This window comes from Apteryx mantelli, chromosome 3 (genome assembly GCF_036417845.1).
Source record: "Apteryx mantelli isolate bAptMan1 chromosome 3, bAptMan1.hap1, whole genome shotgun sequence".
Taxonomy (NCBI): Eukaryota; Metazoa; Chordata; class Aves; order Apterygiformes; family Apterygidae; genus Apteryx; species Apteryx mantelli.
In genome coordinates, this window is record NC_089980.1 from 46820667 (window position 1) to 46840651 (window position 19985).

Sequence of the window (19985 nt, forward strand, 5' to 3'; positions counted from 1 at the left end):
ACTGCCTTGCATCCCTTATTTGAATAACTTGCATAGTTGAAAATACAATACTATATAACATAAGTGAGCCCAGAACTTAGTCCTTTAAAGTGTAACACTTTACAAAGACTTATTTTTCACACCAGATAACAGGTTTCAGTTTTCTGTGCTGAATGGTAGGAGGTGAGAGAGGCAGAAGGATGGAAAAAGGAGAACAGGATGGAAAGCATAGGACAATGGGCTGATGCTGCTAGTGCAACATTAATGAAGCTTGAACTTCTATTCAGTAGAACACTTCTGCTCTTATGTTAAACTGCAAAGTTCAGGTTAAGCTGTGGTTATGCAGTTTTAACAGGGTTGTGCGTAAAAAAGCAGCACATGGCTGACACTGAAGTTTAAATTCCTCTTAGAAAAAAACCTGTCTGGAAAATATTTTATTACCTGCAGATCTTCACTTCATGTAGCAGCACAAAATGTAATTAAGCAATTGAACTGTCAGCCAACTTTCTAGCCAGAACTTTCTGCCACGATAAAGCCCTAGATGCAATAATCACCACCAGTGCCTCGCTCTCTGCCACATAAAAACCCAGTGTGGGTACTATCTGAAAAAAATGAATTCAAAGGTATCTCTGCAAAGAGCACCTATTCAAAGGATGTACTGTCTCTACTGACAAGTAAACTTTCTTTTCCCTTGATTCCACCAGCTCTGCAGGTCACTGATGAGACAGTGAATGCTGGGAGCATACCCCAGTCAACAGAAACAACCCTCAAAAAAATGAACGAGAAGCCAATTAAAACCAGGGTAGAGCACTGACCCATGTAGCCTACCTAGTTAGAGAAAAGAGGCGTCAGCTGGCTGGATGGCAGCAGAAACAAAACAGTGTGTCAGATAGGATCGTTTTGTCAAGAAAACAATTATCAAAATTCAGGAGAATAAGACAAGCCCCCCCCCCCCCCCAAAAAAAAGTGAAGGCTGGAAATATTAAGACCTCTCTTCCCAAGGCATACTTACTTGTCCATTTTAGTACTACTACATGGGGAAAACAGGGAACAAAGACCTAATTAGCCTCTTGCCACCTGGGTTATCAAGGGTGGGGAGAACACCTGCAGAAGATCTGGCAAGGAGCAAGGTGACTAGCAGAGTACATGACAGCACCCCCAGAGTGTGCTCTCTACAAACAGACCGAAACCCATCAAGGCCGGACATGCATATTCCATTTTGTCAACAATGTCTAGCTGCTTCGCAGCCAGTAGCTACCCAAGGTTAGCACAGCTGAGATAAGGAAATCGTTCTAGCAGACTTAAGGGGCCCTTAGGATACAACAAGTTCCACCTGGGCAGCCAACCTGTGTGTCCAGCAGACTCCCATCAGTGACCCCTCCACACAGTTCCTGGGGCTCCCCGCACAGTTTGGAGTGTAAGTCCTTTATTAAATCTATCCTCTTTAATCCCTCATGAACCCTCAGTGTCTCTCTACACTGGCATCCAGCCCTCTTTCCCGCCTTGTAGTCACATCAAGCAATGGCTGTATGGCAAAGAAAGCAAACTAACTTTTTTCACTCATACACCAAAGTAGAAATGCTATTAATTTCAGATTTAAGGCTTAAGACGTATGATGCTACTATCTACCTCAGTAGTGGGCCACAAGTCTATGACTGATGCACAAGTCCCTGCTGCCATCAAGTTTGAACTTTTAAAATTATTTTTGAAAAAAGTAAAATATGCAGTATGCAGATGATCAAGATCTAACAGCTTTTGATTTTTCTCATGTTCTGGGATTCTCGGAAAATTTTTCTCTTAAATCTTTCATTAAGAGGTTAAGAAAGAAACTCAATCATCCATAACTAACAAACTTCCAATATAATAATACCTTTCCCTCTAATGAATGTAAATATTTAGGCTGCTAATCACCAGGCTTTAGCAGCCTTGAGCTCTTTTGATGCCCTAAACATAACTTCAGAAAGCTTATTTGTACTCCTGATTGGTTCGTCTCTGAGTTTTTTATTATTATTACTGCAAAATAAGTTGTCAAGTCTCTGCTGTTAAAGTAATTTCCCATACAGCCATTAGAAGCTTCTTTTTGCACATTAGTTTTTTTTATATCTCTGGTTATAGCATCTGAACTCACTGTTGAGTTTTAACAATTCTGATTTTTGATCCTTCAAATATTTCTAAATCTAAATTCCTGAAATTAAATATCTTGGCACTAGGTAGTGTGATCATCTGTTTTGTTTGGTTTTGTTTGTTGGGGGCAGGGATGGGAAGGGAGTGTGATTTCAGGTATCTTCTGACCACTGGTGCCTAAGTATGCTCAAATCCTCAATGGTTCCTCCCTCCCAGCAAGAATGGAAATTACTTTCACTACTTGTTGTTTCCATCATTCTGTGTAATTTCAGTGTCCCTTGATTGTTTACTTAGCAGTATGTGCTATCAAAGGAACACCAAGTTGAAACACGATGCTTTTAGGCTTAAATCGAGTTAAGAATTGCTCAAAACACCATTCAGGATAACTTTCCTCCAGATGATATGCTCTAAAACAGACCACCACAATCAAGCGTACAGCATACAGCAGCTAACATGACAAACAAAATGACAAACAATGAAACCTGGATTATTATTGTCCAAGAAAACACAATTAAGATGACATAAAAATCATATTTAAATATTAATTCTATGATGTTACTATAATACATCAGCCTTGATGATGACATAATTTGTATTGTAAGTACAAATAAAAATTTCTTAGAAACCCTAACAACTTTTATGGACTTAAGCAGGCACTACATCTGCTTCTAAGTGTATACCATGGTACAGCACAGAATTACCTAACCTAGTTCAGATGAGTTAACTTGTGTACTGAAAAAACTGTAGAGACATTAGCGTGGTGCATTAGTGAAGCATTAGCTTAGCCATGTTGTGGCCTTTAGAAATAAATGATGGATATCTAAGCTATACCCTGTATTCACTTCCCACAGTTAATCATAATTATCTCAGTGTGATGTAGATAAGCATTTAATCCAACTGTCTCTCATCCATTTTCTCCAACCTGGAACAGGAAGAAGTAAACATTTGTCTATACTTCTCCCACTAGAGTAAAAAACGCTCAAATTATTTAAAATATTCCCTTCCATCTATCTCTCCAAGCTAGCTTCCCATGCTTGCTCACATACACACTAAATAAAGAAGGGTGACAGCATGTACTCTGTACATCATGAGAACATCCCAATTAGTCCTCTACAGAAAATACATCAAGGGGCTAGAAATATTCATCACACCCTTATTCCCTAGTTCCCTAGAATAACCAATTAGAGTTGAATAAACTGTTTAAAAAATTCCCATGCTATGAAAAAGCCAGTCTTACCTCATATCTTTCATGATGAGCTATGACTCTAAAATACAACTCTAATGATACAGAATGTTTTTAATTTATTATTTTGCAAACCTTCACTCTTCCACTGATTATAAATGATTATAAAGTGTCAGGCTGAGCAAGCACTTCCATACAGTTAACTAAAACTCTCAGTCAATTACACAAGATACAGGTATTTCCAGAAAGTAATGAAAACTAAATTTCAAACACTAAGAATTAAAATCTATGGGAAGTAATGCTGCTTTTTGTTATTTTGCACTGTGACATACTTAAGATATTTGTATTCTGTGTAGAATCGGGGGATAAATGGAGAAGCAGTTCTAGCATGATTGGGTGCTAGGTCAGTGATATGTTCCCTTACCAGGATTGCCTCATTACGTGGCTAAAACATTACCAGGTTGAAAAGATACATAATTTTCCACAGAGCAGTAGCTGAAGATAAGGTCCACATCCTTTCATCAGCAAGATGACAAACATCAGATTTGCATCATCTCTTTACAGTCTTTGTAAAAATAGCATAACCAAGACTTCTCTTCCCCCCCAACACATATTTAAGCAATTTGTCTCAGTTAAGCTTTTCAAATTTGTTTTCTGAATTCTCATTATGTTAAAAATGCAGACACACACTAGAACTGTATGCATTATTGTAAAGCCCTGCCATGAACAATGCATTACAAAGCTCATCTCCCAGCTTTAATCATGTTTCACTGAAATAATTGAGTTTTATTCATACAATAATTACGTCCAACCTCAAAGCACATTGCTCAAAGAGATTTTGCATTGTAAATACATGGCACTGATGAATAAGAAACTGGAAATAATCCAATTATCAGAAATATCTTTTGACGTACATTTGGATCTAACTTCCCCTAGAACTGTTAATAAGCACTAACTGTAACTAAGAGTAAGAATCAGCTAACAATGCTGATCTTAACTGATCTCTGGCTACACGTTGGACCAAACTTATATCAAACATTGCCACATACAGTTGTATTCAAAAATTAGTTTTTATTTTTTTAATTTTTTTATTATTATTATTATTATTTATTTATTTATTTATTTTTACACACACACACACACACACACACACACACACACACTAGTTTACTCAGTCACAGGCAATGCTATAACAGCTAATTCAACCTTCCAAAATTCTGAAGTAAACTGCCATACACTTGAAGCGTAATACAGAAAATATGTACCTTACCTTCACATACTGGGCAACACTCGCCAGGTACTTTAACAGGATTTAAACAGCTCTGCCCACAGGCTGTTGCAACACAGTGAGGATCTCCATTGATACACTGGCAGAAAGTGCAGTCATCTTCTCTCCAGCGGTCTCCATGAGCTTGGATCTGACCATTGGCGTAACAGCCAGCAGGGTTATTTACTGGATAAACTGGGTCTGAAATGAGACAAATTGCAACAGAACAAGATACTTTATTTTCCCTATTATGCCTAAACTTTATAAATAACCGAAAGTACCATAATGCATTACATAGAAAGGGGCAAGACGCGTAATTGCTATTGAACATGAAAAGAAAACACATTGTGTGTGGTGATATAGTGATAAAATAACATGGGCAACAAGTTGGATAATTCGATACAAAAATTTACTGTCAAAAATGCTAATTCAACTCATATTGAATATTCATATTTTTGGTGTTCTATTTTTAACCATTTCAATTGGAATTGTGTATTTAACAAGCAGAACTGGAATAAAAAGATATTTCTACAAATGGCTGGGGTTTTTTTGTTTTAAGAGCCTTAATTTTAGTATTTTCTCATTTTGTTCTCCCGAACAAAAATGCATGCCTAACCTTGCATCAATACATTTTTTTGTACTGATTTAACAGACTTTTAGGGAAACTGAAAACCTCTTAATGAACTAGTTGAATGACTCCTGTCAACATCACACTGCTATTTTATAGGATTAGCAAAGATGAGACCCCTGACACATTTCCTGATGGAACAAGAACACTGAGTTAAGTCGTATCTCATCACATTCTTGGGGATAGACTACTTTTTCTGGAGAGATGATGTGGCTCAATTTGCAGTCTCACTTCAGTCAGAGCTTTTTGCCCTTAAAAGTCTCAAGGCCTATTTTTCTGCTAGCAATCAAAGAAAGACTCATGTATTTAAATAAGAGAATTTGGGGAGTGTAAGATTTCTTCTGAACTTTCATGCAAATAAAACATACAACTCTATATTTGCTGATTCACTACTTGAAATAAATACATTTCTGAATCTTGTGAACTTGTTAATACTCAAATATTTGAGAATGCACAGTAATTATGTTAAATTTTCAAAACAGGCAATAATACAAGTTACACATTAAAGCATATTCAGTATCTTAACATGATGAATCCAACTAAAAGCATTAGATGTCAAGTAAGTACAAGATGCATTCATTTACACCCAAGTGTATTTTCAAGAAGTGTTAGGTTTGAAGGATTTGAGAAAAAAAAGCTGTCCTAGCTACAGAAAAAGAGGACTCAGTGAAACCTGGGATATTTCTCTGAAGTTTCATCAACGACCTTTGGAAAGAAGAAATCCATTTTAAGTGTAGATAAAACTGAAAGCAGTGCTAGTAGCTCTTATCTCATTAGAAGCCATCTTATTCATTTACGATCCTTAGAATCCTAGCAAACTTGGAATATTCAGACTGAAACAATTTCTGCCTCTCTCTGGCATTCAATCTCATCCTGGGTTTTGCTTAAACTCTATTTAAGTAAAATGGATTAAGCCATTTCAAAAACAGGTGTTTGGGAAAATAATTAAGACATTTAAAAGTTAAAATGTTTTCTAACCTCTTAACTTTACCACTCTTGTGTTTTAAGGTTACCTTTCACCTGTAACTAGCTACTGTGGCCCAGCCAATATTAACTCACATTTCCAAAAAATGAAGTGCATTTTATCATTAAACTCATGGATACTATTGTAATTGATATATGAATACAGAGGAAGCAGAGAAAGGCCTTATAGACTCATGTTATCTGCAATAGTCTTTTACATGAGTAAAAATACAAAATTTCTGGTGCCCATAAAAGGGCAACATTGTGTAAGGCTATAAATTAAGCCTAACAAATTACGTTTCCTGATGCTGAGAAGTCCTACATGGAGCTAATGCAAGAATGGCTTGTGCCTATATTACACAATGAATATAATCTTAACATTTGTTAGTTTAAAATTGTTGGGAAAAGGAAGAAAGGAGTGTATTTCCTTGTATTTCCACCACCAAGAAAACCTAAGTAGAAAAATAATCACATTGAAAATCACTGTCAGGAAATAATCAGATAGAGAGTAGGTAGAAAGAAATAAACATTCTTTACCAACTAGAGGAGCATGAATAGGTGCCTGGCTGTTTAGCATACATTTTGCCCATTTAAAAGAAAGATTTAACTAGTCAATTAGATGTCACTTAACATAACATGAGTTATTAAGAAATGGATCACAGTGCTTTTTTTTTTTTTAATGCTTAAATGAAGGAGGAAGTTATAATATGTTAAGGGGAGCAAGATGTCTAACATCACCTTAAAGAATATAACTAAATCAAAAGGGACTGTTAGTAGAAAACAACATGTATTTTTATTCTCCAACCATTCAGAGAAATCAGTCTTCCTTGGCTCAGTGATACAAGCCCTGTCAGAAAAGCAGGCAATAGAACCAAGCTAGTCAACGAGTGCCAGATGACCTGATAAAGGACACTACAACCTGCCATCATTTCAATTCTTTAAAGAATGCCTTCCCAATTTCTAACTTCTATCACCCTGCTATTTCAGTATTCAGATTTTTTTTTGAATCTCTCTAGTCTTTTTTGATAGGCAGTAGACAACCTAAGCCTCCTTCAGTAAATTCTATGCTGCCTGAAAAGGTTTGACTCTTGTGGCTGACTGTTTTAGATTCATTTTCACAAGGTTCCTCATTTTTATAATTCTTTGTTTGGAATTAAGCACAACCATAATTTTGGGGCTTATTTGCTCCTATAAGCAACTACAGGGATACTGAAATTAGGTATGCTACAAAGTGTTTGAAAGTATTATACATAAAGAAATAATTAGATTCTTCTCCTCTTGTGAGCGCTCATGACAAAGGAGGTTTGAGAGTTCCAACTTATTTTGCTCACTTGGAAGTCACTGTGAAGGTTACATTTAAATACATGGACCCAGGAGTGCTTCACAGGCATTTACCTATGTCATAGCCATAACCTGACTCATAGTGGGGCAAGACCCAACCATACAGCACCCGCTGCCACCTTCCTCTGTTAGACTCCTGTTTGTACTCTGGCAGAAGATGTGCCAAGTATTTCCTAGTATAAGCTGGGGGGGGGGGGTGTCAATCAAATTTTCCACAGAATCCTTTTCTAGGATTGCAGGCCTAACAAGCAGACAAGAAGGCTGTCAACAGGAGAAAGGAGGAAGAGAAAAACACTGAAGTCAGATTAGTGCTATATTACTTTTGCCAAAATTGTAGAGAAGAGCAGATGTATACATTGCTCTAGCTGAATAGAGCAAACACTGGAAGATCTGAAGGAGATTGTGAAGCAATAGAAATGTGTCAGGACCACCAGTGCTGCTTTGGAGGACTCTGTCTATGGATTTAGTGCAGAAATTAGGAACAGTTTTTGACATAAATGCCCTCTGGGAAGAAGGCCTTAAAAAGTATTGCACACCTGACTACGTTTGTGAGAAAGTTTTGAGGCACAAGGGAAAGGAAACTTTAGCATCTCTGTATAAAAAGATGGCAGGGTCAACATCAGAAAAACATTGCAACAAGTCAGACAGCATACTTGGATACAGCCTTCAGGAATCAAAAAATATCTGAATTAAGAAGGAAACTGCAAACTTACATCTAGAAGAAGAATAAAACAAAATACTGCTTTCTCATTGAAAGGCAAATAAAGAAAGCAGCAAAATTAATAAATGAACAGGATTAGATAGATACTGTACCTTCGCAGACTGGACAACACTCTCCTTCTGGCACGTAATACCTGTCACAGTGTAGCTCACCACACTGGGCAGAGAAACAAATGGAGACTCCACCTTGACATCGACAGAAACGACAGGCATCCATCCGAAACATGTCTCCATCATAATATTCCATGCTGTTAAATATGCAAGTTGGCTTCACTTCTGAAAGAAGAATAAGAAAAAGAAGGAAAGAAGGAAAAAAAAAAGAGTAATATATTTTACAGATATTGATGAAGGTGAAGTAGTCAAACTCATGTTGCTTGTTACTGACAAAAAGAGATGGAGACAGCTTTTTTTTTTTAATTCAAATATATTTTGTTTTAAATGCAGAGAATATTTTATGGTCTGTTTCATCAATGGAAAAAAATAAAATACTGTTCAAAATTATTTTTGGAGCAGTTAGTCATTTACAATTAAAGCTTTGCATCTTTAAAATTAAAATATTTAAGAAAGTTAAGGCACTCTTTTCTTCATAAGCATTAAATATTTCTCATTTTGGTGAGCTAGAAGCTATCTGAAATTTCAGCACATGAAGCAATAGCTTTTTCTATTTTAAGAAGAAACAGCAGAAACTGGTCTCTTAAGTGTAATCTTGCTTTCTACAAGGCGCTGGTGGATAAACAGTACTATAGTTGTCCCATCTATAAGGATATGTACTAAAAAAAAGATAAGTATGTGTATTTCATGACTGCATGATGTGGTATGAAGAACTGAATACATCTCAGTTCAAACAACCTAGAGTTGTGCTACTCACATGACCATCTATGTTCCTTACATAAAACAAATAACTTTCATTATAATAAAACTATTATATGATCACTTTAGGGTTTTAAAACACAGCAAGACCATTTCTTGTATGCCTCCATTTGAGCACTAATTTACAGTCAAATTCTTAATTAAATTTAGTGGGAACTAAAAAGCCTCTAGAAATTCCTAAAGGTTTTGGAAAGGAATATTTTGGGCCTATTTACTTCTTATACATGAAAAAATTGATGCTAACAGAAACAGCAAAACACACTGTAGATTTAACATCCCCCCCACCCCCCAAAGAGGTTTAATTCTGGATTATGAAGGAGATGCACACACTGTGGTCCATACAGACTCCCTCAGACTTCTGAGCTTGCAGCCAGTGGAGCACATACAAACTTCCACTCACACCACATACTGCCAACAGAAACAGAGATGGAGGAGTTCAGACCACTGCACAGTTCCACAGCCTAGGGCTCAATTACTGAGACTCAAATACTCCAAATTTATAGTCAGCTAGAATATACCAACTCATTTCTTCTTCAATATTAATCACTAAGAAATTATTACTTCACCGTTCAACCAGTGCATCTTCCTCTCTCTTCTCCCTGCTTGGGAACAACTTAGTTTTAATCTTCTTGGCCTTCTACAAACCTAGCCCAAGATATGTGAGAATATACTTGAAGTAAAATAGTACCCGTTAAGCAGATATGTTTTTCAGAAACTATGATTCTGTCAGTCTCAGAAGCCAAAGGTTCTGAGAATGGGAAGTCATTTATTTCAGTAACAATGCCATGATTTAAAAACATTACCAAACTGTAGATAAGAATGTCAAATCTCATCACATCTGAACTAACTATAGCAAAGGAAAGAAAGGAAGAAAGAAGAAAGGGAAGAATGAATTTCTGGACAGTATAGAGAACACTTAAACCTGCACTGATTTCTCCCTGTAGTATACTAATCAACACTAAAATATGAACGCCGGAACTGGAGGATCCTTTAAGCTGTTCAGCCATTCAAAAAAGCTGACAACTGTGTATGTTGTTGACTTCTATAGATGATGTGGAAAAAGCTATTTACTTGTATGCATAAGGCCTAGCAACATAGTGCTGAAAATTATGCCCATTTTGAGGTCAAGTGATTTTTTGGGAGTTTGAGTACTCAATCTCGCATAGAGCGTGAAAAACATTTAAAGGAAAACTCAGAATTTGCAGATTCTTCACCCTCCCTCCCCAATCCTCTAACTTTCAGGGTGTTGAAAACTTTCATCTGAGTTACTTTTGACATTTATACAGGTTTTCTTTAAAATTCTAAAGTATTTCAGTACTCTAATATTTCTCCCCACACACAGTTATATTCAGCTCCAGTCTCAAGCCATTTAATATGACTGTAAAATGTTGAGGTTGAAACTTGGAAATATCCTGAGCAATGTTTGATTTTCATATGCCTGTTCTGTCTTGAAGGCATAACATTGAAAGCAGTGTAAAAAGAGAGTAAAGAGGAAATACCACTGTGTCCAGGAAAACAGCTATGACCTCATTAGAAAGTCATTCACATAAACAAACACTTGAAAAATATTTCAAGTTTATGTATCTCAAGCTGTTAGTCTAAAAACTTTCTCAAAAAGGAAAAAGTGCCAACTCAAAAGGTCTTTAATCCCTTTGCTCCTGACTTCACTATTTTGATAGCAGCTTTTCAGATTTTTACTGATTATTTTTTTTCCTCCAAACAGCAGACACAAATTCATGCCTAGTTAGGAAAGTAGAAGCATTTCCTTCCCTGAACTATCATTCGTTTTTTAAAATGCCAAAACTGGACCTAACAAATAACTGTAAATTCTGAAAGGAAACAGTATGTTTTTTCCCTACAATAAAAAACACTAGAGTATTTCTTTCTTTCTTTTTTTTTTTTTTAAACATCAAGATTTATGGTAGTGTATACATTCACGTTAAACTACTGGGCTAATCATATACATTCAGTTGGGAGACAAGGATTACTTGCATTAGAATTGTACTTAAGCCTGCAATATTAAGACTATCAGTCTAGCCAAAACAAGTACCGTTTCCTAAATGAAGAACATTGGCTTTAGTTATTCATAAAGTGAAAACCTAATATCATAGATAACACTTATGCTGTCAAATACATACGGCAGCCACAAAGGAGTAAGAAAATGCTGATAATTAAAAGTTAACATTGAATAAATGCATTTTCTCCTAAAGGCTGGCAACCTTGAATTCAAAGACTACTAATAAAGAAAATACTAAAGACAGAATTCTTCAAGTCTCAAAGCTTTGCTGTGCAACAAAGCAGTTTAAACTGACTGAATTTTATAGCACAAAGCACTTAAAACTTCCTAAGCACCAAATCCCTTTTCTGACGCAAGCTACCATCATGAAACAGTAGGCAAGAGACAGACACTCAGGCCATGGATTCATGAACATTAATTCAACGTCTGCCAGCTATCAGATAACCCAGTAAAGCACGGTTGATCTAGACCAAGCACAGACGTGTGAGGGAGTATCTGTGAAAGGAGTCAGAACAGAGTGGACAGTACCCAGAACAATACAGAGTTTATGCTGGCTTTATACTAACTGTGGTAGAACAGATGATATCAGACCTCTGATCCCATACAAAGTTAAGCATGACTAAGAGAGACTGTACTTGATTTGGCATAAAAGTTCCTGCCCCGGAGTTAAGTGAGAAAGAATTTTGGCACAAATTTAGCTCCACATATTGCCTCATGTAGCCACAGCCGTTTTTTGTTCTGGGAGCAAGAGCCTTAAAGCCAGAGTCGCACTGAACCACACAGCTGCACACTACATAGACATAAACCATGCTAATTTCTGAAGACCTTTACCTTCAAATTGAACTGAAAACAGATACAATCTGCTTTATCAAATCAGTTTTCTAATATATTTTACCTTGTACTTTTAAATCTAATCAAATATAGTTCTACTGGCTGACCTAGTCAAAAATAAAATTTCTAGTATTGAGATTTCGGTAGTTCCCCATTGCTGGGATTTTTCTTTGATTAAAGTCATTAAACAGCTCAGAAGTACATTTAAGTTTTGCAGTCCATTCCTAGCTAGAAAGTAATTCAGCACACATTTATTCCAAGTGCATGAGATGCTTCAGCATCTGTTTGTTGGCAAGTTTTGGCATTTTCTCCTGTAGTATCAGAGAGATTCCTGCCCGCTCAAAAGGGAAGTGAGATTCAAAACAGTTCTCTGTTGTTTAAAAGACTAAAAGGCACATGATTCCAGCACTTTGGAAAGTCTTTCAGTATACAGAAGAATTTGTATCAGGCTCCAGGAAGGAACTGGTGCAAGTACTGTGAACTTTCCATTAAACGAAAGGGAAGGAAGCTGATAAATTTAAGTCCTGTGTCAGTATAAACAAAATACACAAAAGCTTTCTCTTTTCCAAAATCTATGCTAACAGGGAGATTAAAAAAAAGATACAATATGTTTTATGGGAATTCACCCATTTAACAGTGTTAAAGGACACCACACTATAAGCTTTTGTTTGTTTGCAAATATTTCAGAACAAGCTATGTGGAAAATAAAATATTTGGGTTCTTACTCTTCAGATCATAGGGAAAATATTGCTTTAAGTAATATAAACACAACTGCAGGACCATTCTGAAAGTCCTTTGGTCCTGCATCTTCTAAAAAAGGTAATCTAGAAAGAGAGGACAGGACTAAAACAAACTTGTAACTATTATTTGTAATGGTCAATGCAATTACTCATAAATGTTTTATACTTGCAAAATCATTAATGGAAAGAAACATTATTTTGTGGCACCTACAGTCTGTAGAGGGCAGAGGACACTGAGGAAAAACAATAACAGAAAAAGTCAAATACAGCAATTCACTTTTAAAGCATCAAGGAAATCACCACATCTACATAGTAAGGTTGCTAGTAGAGAAAGGCTGCATCACTGCTTTAGAAATCACTTTGTGTGCAGCTGCCACAAGACATACAGTGCCTACCTTCCATGGAATCGTTAACCTAAGTATTTTCTCTGGCCATCTCACCAGCAGATCCAAGTGCAGTAAGCTTTAGAGAACTTCAGAGGAAAGAGAGCTGTTTTGCAGAGGTTGATGTGTGTCTCCTTTTACACAGAGCAGACAAGAGCTTAAGGCACTCCTCTTGGAGAAAGATAGGGTGGAGGCTGAATCATAGAAAAGAAGGCTGAAAGATACCTGAACAAAATCAGCTCTACCTCAATTATCCCTGGTTTCATGTTTTCTTTAAAACCATCTGTAATGTAGAAACTGCAACCTGTCTATTAAATAATTCCCCAGTTTTACTATTTTAACTGAACTCAAATTACTCAAATTGTAGCAAGGGTAATTCAGGCTAGACTGTATCTCTGCCTCCATCCTCTTTTACAGATGAAACACATGCATTTCTCTCAATGTTTATTTTTCTTATTCAGGTCATGCTTTTAAATGTCTTACTGTTTCTGTCACTTTCTTCTGGACTCTCTCTTGTTCATCTACATATACTTCTCGAAATACAGTAGGACTACTTTTTAACATCCTGCAGTAAGTCAAGCCCTACCACAGAAAAAGCAACCGAATTGCCAAAGGAAGAGCCTGGGTCTACAGGCTCCTTGGTAGTGCTCTAGAATTGCAGGATAGTCACAAATTTTCTAAATAAAATGGCCAAGAATTCTTGAAAGCAAGTCATGTTTTACATAACAGAGTAATGCATTTAAATCCCAATAGTCTCTGTTAATCTAATAGAGGGAGAAAATACATGCTGTGATCAGTTTAGCCCTAGGCACCTTACCAGGACACAGGCATCTGAAAAGATCTCAGTACCACTAAAAGTACTGACACAACCCATCACTTATTCTGACTCCATCTGTGATAAGCCTCCAATGCTTCAGAGAAATTAAAAATTGCAGGAACCCCCCTCCCCCCCAAACTTAGCATAAGGCTGTGGTTTAGCACTATAGCTAAATAATGATGCTCAGCAGTAGGATTCTTGTACAGGTCTGGCCATTTTTTCAGTTCTTCAAGAAAAATATCGAATTCTAACCTTGTCCTCCCAAGTGTTGGCAACCTTGTCCAGGTTTAAGCATCTACAAATTCTTAACAGTCATGATAGTACTGAAGCTATTAGCTTATCAAGAAAATTTAGTTTGATAAAAAAAATTACTTCACTGAAACCATTGCTTTATTTTTACTACCACAGAGATCTGCACCACCTACCATCTAATATTCTTTGTACACAACATACCATCAATTCCACAGAATTTACCTAGCATCTCATTTTCATTAACCAATATGAATGACTGCAGTGATTTGGACTTTGTCCTTATGTTATTCAAAACTCACTGAGTATTTAATTCTATCCTTTCCCATACCATAACTTAATAACATATGAAGGGAATAGGAAGATGGAATAGCAATTGCTGTGAGGAGTAACTGCCTCAAGAGGTGACAAGATCTGCGATTAAAGAGGAATTTAATCTCTCCTTATGCTGTACCACTATATAGAGAAGCAAGTCTGAAGAAAACCAGGAAGCACAGAGAAAAGAGAAATGGCTCATTTATGTCAGCAGTATTTTCTCAGATGCAGAAAAAAATTACATAAGTAATTATAAAGCACAGCTTATCAGTCACATCAGGTGAAAGAGCCTGATGATATAGATTATTTCCATAACACCATGTGATCAAGAGTACTGTCTAAAAGAGCACTATAGAAAAGGAGAGAGTTTCTATCCCAGCAGAAGTTCTCATCCTTGCTTCCCCCTACCAATGCTTGTTCCTTTAGGGCAGGCATCAGCTACTCCCAATCTCAACAGACGGGGCAACCAAAGCCCAAACCTCACCTCCTGGGAAGGGGTCTGAAGTGAGGCTCCAAAGCCACTCCTGGCAAGGCAGGATTCTCCAACTACAGCTCATGCATGGTCGTGGCAGGAAGAAGCCTGGTCCACTAGACCTTGGATTACATTGAAGCAGTAACTAGGACCACTCTCATACACAACCAAAACACATGTAATTTATCATCTTTCACAAAGCAATCAGAGACTCGTTTAAAGTAGCTGTTGTACTAAAGGAATCTCACTCAGAAGTAGAAGCCCTGGCTGACAGATGTAGACAGCTGTAACATGCTGAACAACTGCTCTCAAATTTCTAAGCCAGAGTTCTAAGTCAGTATGTGCTTTAGTGTAACTTAGATTCAAAAGACCAATGCATCAATACCCAATTAGAGATCTGGCAGCCAGGATACTCTCTTTTCTCCCAACAGTTTCAGTCTTGTTGCACATGCACCTTTCAGCCTCTTTGGATTCATTTCCTGATGCTCTGAGAGCTCTTAATTTAATGTTGAATCATTTTTTTCTTTACAACCTCTCCAATTAGAAGAGGCAGCACACACCAAGATTAGTAGAGAAAAATCAATGACTAATAAGTATAGAGTGGATCAGAAGAAATCCTGTATTCGTTTCTGTGACGTGCAGGGTTTTGGGAAGGATTGCATCTTGGGAATCTCTTGCTCCATTTTCCCCAAATTTATACCATATACTATCTAGTGTCCTCTAGAAGGAAAGATTTCAGATAAGCACAAGTAAGAAAATTTCAGTGTAAGCAGAATAATCCATGCTTAAACAAAGCAATATACAGTCTTAATTTCACTGAAACTTTCACTGTGTTACAATGCTGGAACCATGCAATAGGCAAAAATCCTATTTTCAGTTTCTTATATTAAGATGAAGTTATTTTCTATAGATTTCACAGATTGTCTTAGTTTTCTCTGCATCTGCCTCATACTTTTCAGAAATGAGCACATCTGAGTATGTATGCAGCTGTTCCCTGCTAACTGTTAGCTATTAAACACTGCTATATTAATCTCTGGATTCCCATGCAGCAAGATGTGACTGTAATGTAGTTACAGCAGCTATATCTCTATTTATACCATTTTATGTCAGCCAGAGATTTATATTTAGCAACTCATGCTTTCGTTTCCTTCAGGCTAAAATCTTGTTTCATGCATTACCTGGGGCTTGCTCTGAAGGCCACGAAGAAAATAAGATTAGAAGTAACATGCAGTTATCTGTCTTCTAAGCAAAGAAACCCGACAAAATCATATCACTATTGCTTTGTATGTTAGTGTTCACCACCAGTTCTAGACAGCTGCAAGATTTTAATTTACAAAGCCCTAAACAGAGTAAAAGCCTTTCTTCTGACAAAGAAAAGACCAAGAAACAAAGGTGCTGCTATCATCATTGTGCCAGCTATAATTTTGACAGCCAAAGACCAAGGTGTACTTTGGGATGGCCCAAACAATCATAAGGGATAAATCATGGCAGAGGAACACGGCATGTTCTGGCACTGTGTCAAGAAGTGAGGTTTGGCTTGATTCCTACCACCATTTAAGCAATACAGAATAGTTTTATTTATGTAGACGCTCTCCTTCAAAGTGAAAGGAATCAACACATGCCTTCAAGTTTCACCTTTTACATTGATTGACCTGAGGGAGAAGAGTGACATTCTAATGACAGTAATACTTATCCGTTAATTTTAATGGTGAATTATTTTAAGCACAATGGTGCTACATTTTAAAAAACACACATGTCCCCATTAGTATAATAGTTTTACACAAAATACTCTGACCTCTGGATATATTCACGATGATTAAAACCCCCACATAGAACCATTAGTAACATCATCTATCTGTGATACGAATATATTTTTTCTTGACATCCAAGTCAAGTGGTTCTGAGCGCTACTTTCTAAATTATTTCCTCTAACATAGATCCAGAAAAGAAGCTCAACCTATGCAAACACTGAACAGCTACAAGCACAGTAGATACAACATAGTAAGAAACAATAATTAATAACAAGCTCCAAATAAATCATTAAACTGAAACATTAGGACTGTTCCCAAGCAGGAGTAAATGTTATTTCAGTGATAAATAACATTTACATAATTTATTATTTAACAAACTATGAGAAACTGCAGATTACACATGATGGGGGAAATAAGGGCTTGCCCTGTGTGAATCTGCAGCATGGAAATAATAAATTAACTTACTGACTTACTGCTGTATATATAATTAAACAGGAATAACTAGAAAAACTTGAATATCTACAAAGAACAAGGACTGTAGAAGACTTTCACTACAGATTAATATACTTTTCTAAGACAGACCAACCAAATGCAAGTTTGAGACATTTAAAGTGTGCATTGGTTACAAAGATTAGCACACAAAGATCTACAGATGTGTAATAGAGCATTCTAAATCACTTGTTAAATCCAGAAAAAATGTCTGTGAAACAGACTGATCTGCTCACCAGAAAAGAGAACATACTGTGAACAATTTTCACATCAGAACTTATCTTTCATGTTACACTCACTTTGCTGTTCTTGTACACTACCTACCTCCTCAACTGGCCACCAGTGCTGCTCTACAGCAACAGACCTCTTTTCTGCTCATTAAAGGAAGCCTCCCTAAATTCCCTGTGAAAATGCAACTTTGCAAGAATGTGCTAATGTGATAGAATGGCAATAAATATTACAGAAGGTTGGCTTGCTTTTATGTAGTGCACACCATTAGGGTTACCTAACCCTCCCCGCCCTGTGCACAAACCTTATTTCTGCAGTCTAAGTACACTCACTCTTCACACATTCCTTTGATTTTAAGGCAACTCAGATGATCAATATTGTTCCTGACAACTTTTTTCTTTCCTCTGCTTTCTATCATTAAATAGATGTTGTAATACCAGGAAAACTGTACTGATGTCATTGTGTATGTGTCCTCTTGATTGTGTTCAGAGGTGGTCAAACCCAGAAGAAGCAACTAGTTCGACTAGCTGGTAACACTGAATATACAATTTCCCTACTTACATATAAACCCAATAACTTGCATTTGATTAAAACACATCCCTTAAAAGGGCATCTAATCTTAATTTTAAAACAACAAGATAAGGAATTCAACATCTTCCTGACAGTTCATGCCAATAATTAACCACCCCCACTGCTGAGAACAGTGTGTGTCCTATATCTTACTGATCTGGATTTCATTACCTCAGTGGCAACTTCTTTTTAATGAAGTGAAGAAATTTTGTTCATCTGCCATTGATATATGCCATGCCTCTTCTGCATTTGTCTGCATTTTCAAGTCCCTTCTAAAAAACAGAGCTGTATAGTTAACTATCAATCTCACAGAGAGCCTTTTAAACTAACAAAAGTAATGGCAGGGATTCCCCCCCCCCCCCCCCCAGTCTGTTGTTGCACTAGACTTTTATCTAGTAAGTTCTTGTCAGAACTAGTTTCAAAGGACATCACTGCCTATGTTACAGGTGTGGCTTGCATTATTTGTCCCTGATATATGACTTGCACTTGACTACACTAAACAGCACTTGAAAAACTCCAAACTGTAAAGCAATACAGATTAAGTTCTCATTATCCATTCCCTTTACTAATTATCTGCCACACAATCCAAATGTCACATGCAGAAGTCTCAAGAGCAGACATTGCATAGTTGCGCCCAGCTTGTTGATAAAAATATTTAACATCTTTAGACCTATGACTGTTTCCTTTTTCCATACTGAAGCATCATTAGTAACTGCAGCTTGAAATATCTCGGTTCTAAATACATTTAAAGCATATCCAATTTGCATTGTACAGCCTTTTTTCTTTTTTTTCTTTCTTTTTTTTTTTTTTTAAAGCAGACTGTGGTATTGAGACAAATGCCCCTTAAAAAAACCAGATTATATCTACCTGTTTAACTTTTCCAACCAGGTTTCTCAGAAAAAAAAAGGTTTTCGTTTTTTAAAGAGGAACTATTTTTTAATATTTTTCATACTTTCCTGCATTTCACATTACAGTACTTCCAGTATTTCAGTACTGATGCTTTAAGGACGTAAACACAACAAAAGATTCTCTCTTCCTACAAACCTTATCTTTCCTCCCATTTGGCCTTTCTGCTCCCTTCTCTGGCAGCAAGCTCCCTTCAAAAACTCCTCTTTCTCCTTCCAATTTAGTCTGTCTTCATAGCCTACACCAAGGTGAAGATTAGGAATGGATAAGCCTGAGTGACAAGAAGAAAACCTGACCCCATACCAGGCTGAATCTTTGGAGTGAGTTACAGTAAACAATAAGGCAATGATGCCAAAGCAATAGTGCAAAGACGGTCCAAAACTCACTGTTAACTATGCAAAATGAGTACAACTTCTCTTGGGAAATAAGATGTAAAAATGACAAATGATGAAAGGAAGTGGGCAACTGAAACGGCTCTAACACATTTTTGAGCACTGCATGATACAGATTGTAACAGCTTCAATAGCCATTCCCACAAATAATTTACGGACCAAAGAGAAACAGGAGCGTTAGGAAGGCTGTTTGTACCTTACAGACCAGACTTACAGACGAACAATGACGTCACCTTGGAAATTGGCTTAGCATTTTCTATTCAAAGAACCAAAGTAAATCCTGAACCGAGCACTATGTTGAAGTGTACCACACAAATCAAATGCTTAAAACTTCGCAAATCAAAATGTTCTAACAGAATGGCAGGAATACAAAACAAAGTAAGATGAATATTATTTTAGTGTAACAGGTGGTATACGAGCAAATTAGGCAAACTGCATTTAATTCTACAGTATCCACAATCTTACCCCAAATATTGAAAGAACTGATCTGAAAGCTAAACAGGCTGTGATTCTTTTTAATGCAAATTCTATTATTCACATGAAAAAGTTAATTTTTTATATTTAATGCCCCTATTACTACTAGAGCAAAGTAGGTACTATATACGTGCCAAGTATTATTTTTAAATAAGTATTTAAATATTTGCATTTATTTTTAAATCAGCATTTCCAGTATTATTGCCTGCAAGTATCAAAAACCCCCTGGAGAGGTGTCTATATAAATGTATGTGCATATGTAGTGAAAGAATGCAA

The 19985-nt window shown here is 36.6% G+C and overlaps 1 protein-coding gene across 1 annotated transcript in view; it reads right to left on the reverse strand.

Moving 5' to 3' along the window:
* CRIM1 (cysteine rich transmembrane BMP regulator 1) overlaps positions 1 to 19985 on the reverse strand; it is a 218404-nt gene that overhangs the window by 74431 nt on the left and 123988 nt on the right. Inside the window, exons 6-7 of the mRNA XM_067293293.1 lie at positions 8299 to 8481; positions 4557 to 4754 (exon numbers count right to left, since the gene is read on the reverse strand). Coding sequence (XP_067149394.1) covers positions 4557 to 4754; positions 8299 to 8481 — 381 coding nt within the window. The remainder of the gene's footprint in view (positions 1 to 4556; positions 4755 to 8298; positions 8482 to 19985) is intronic.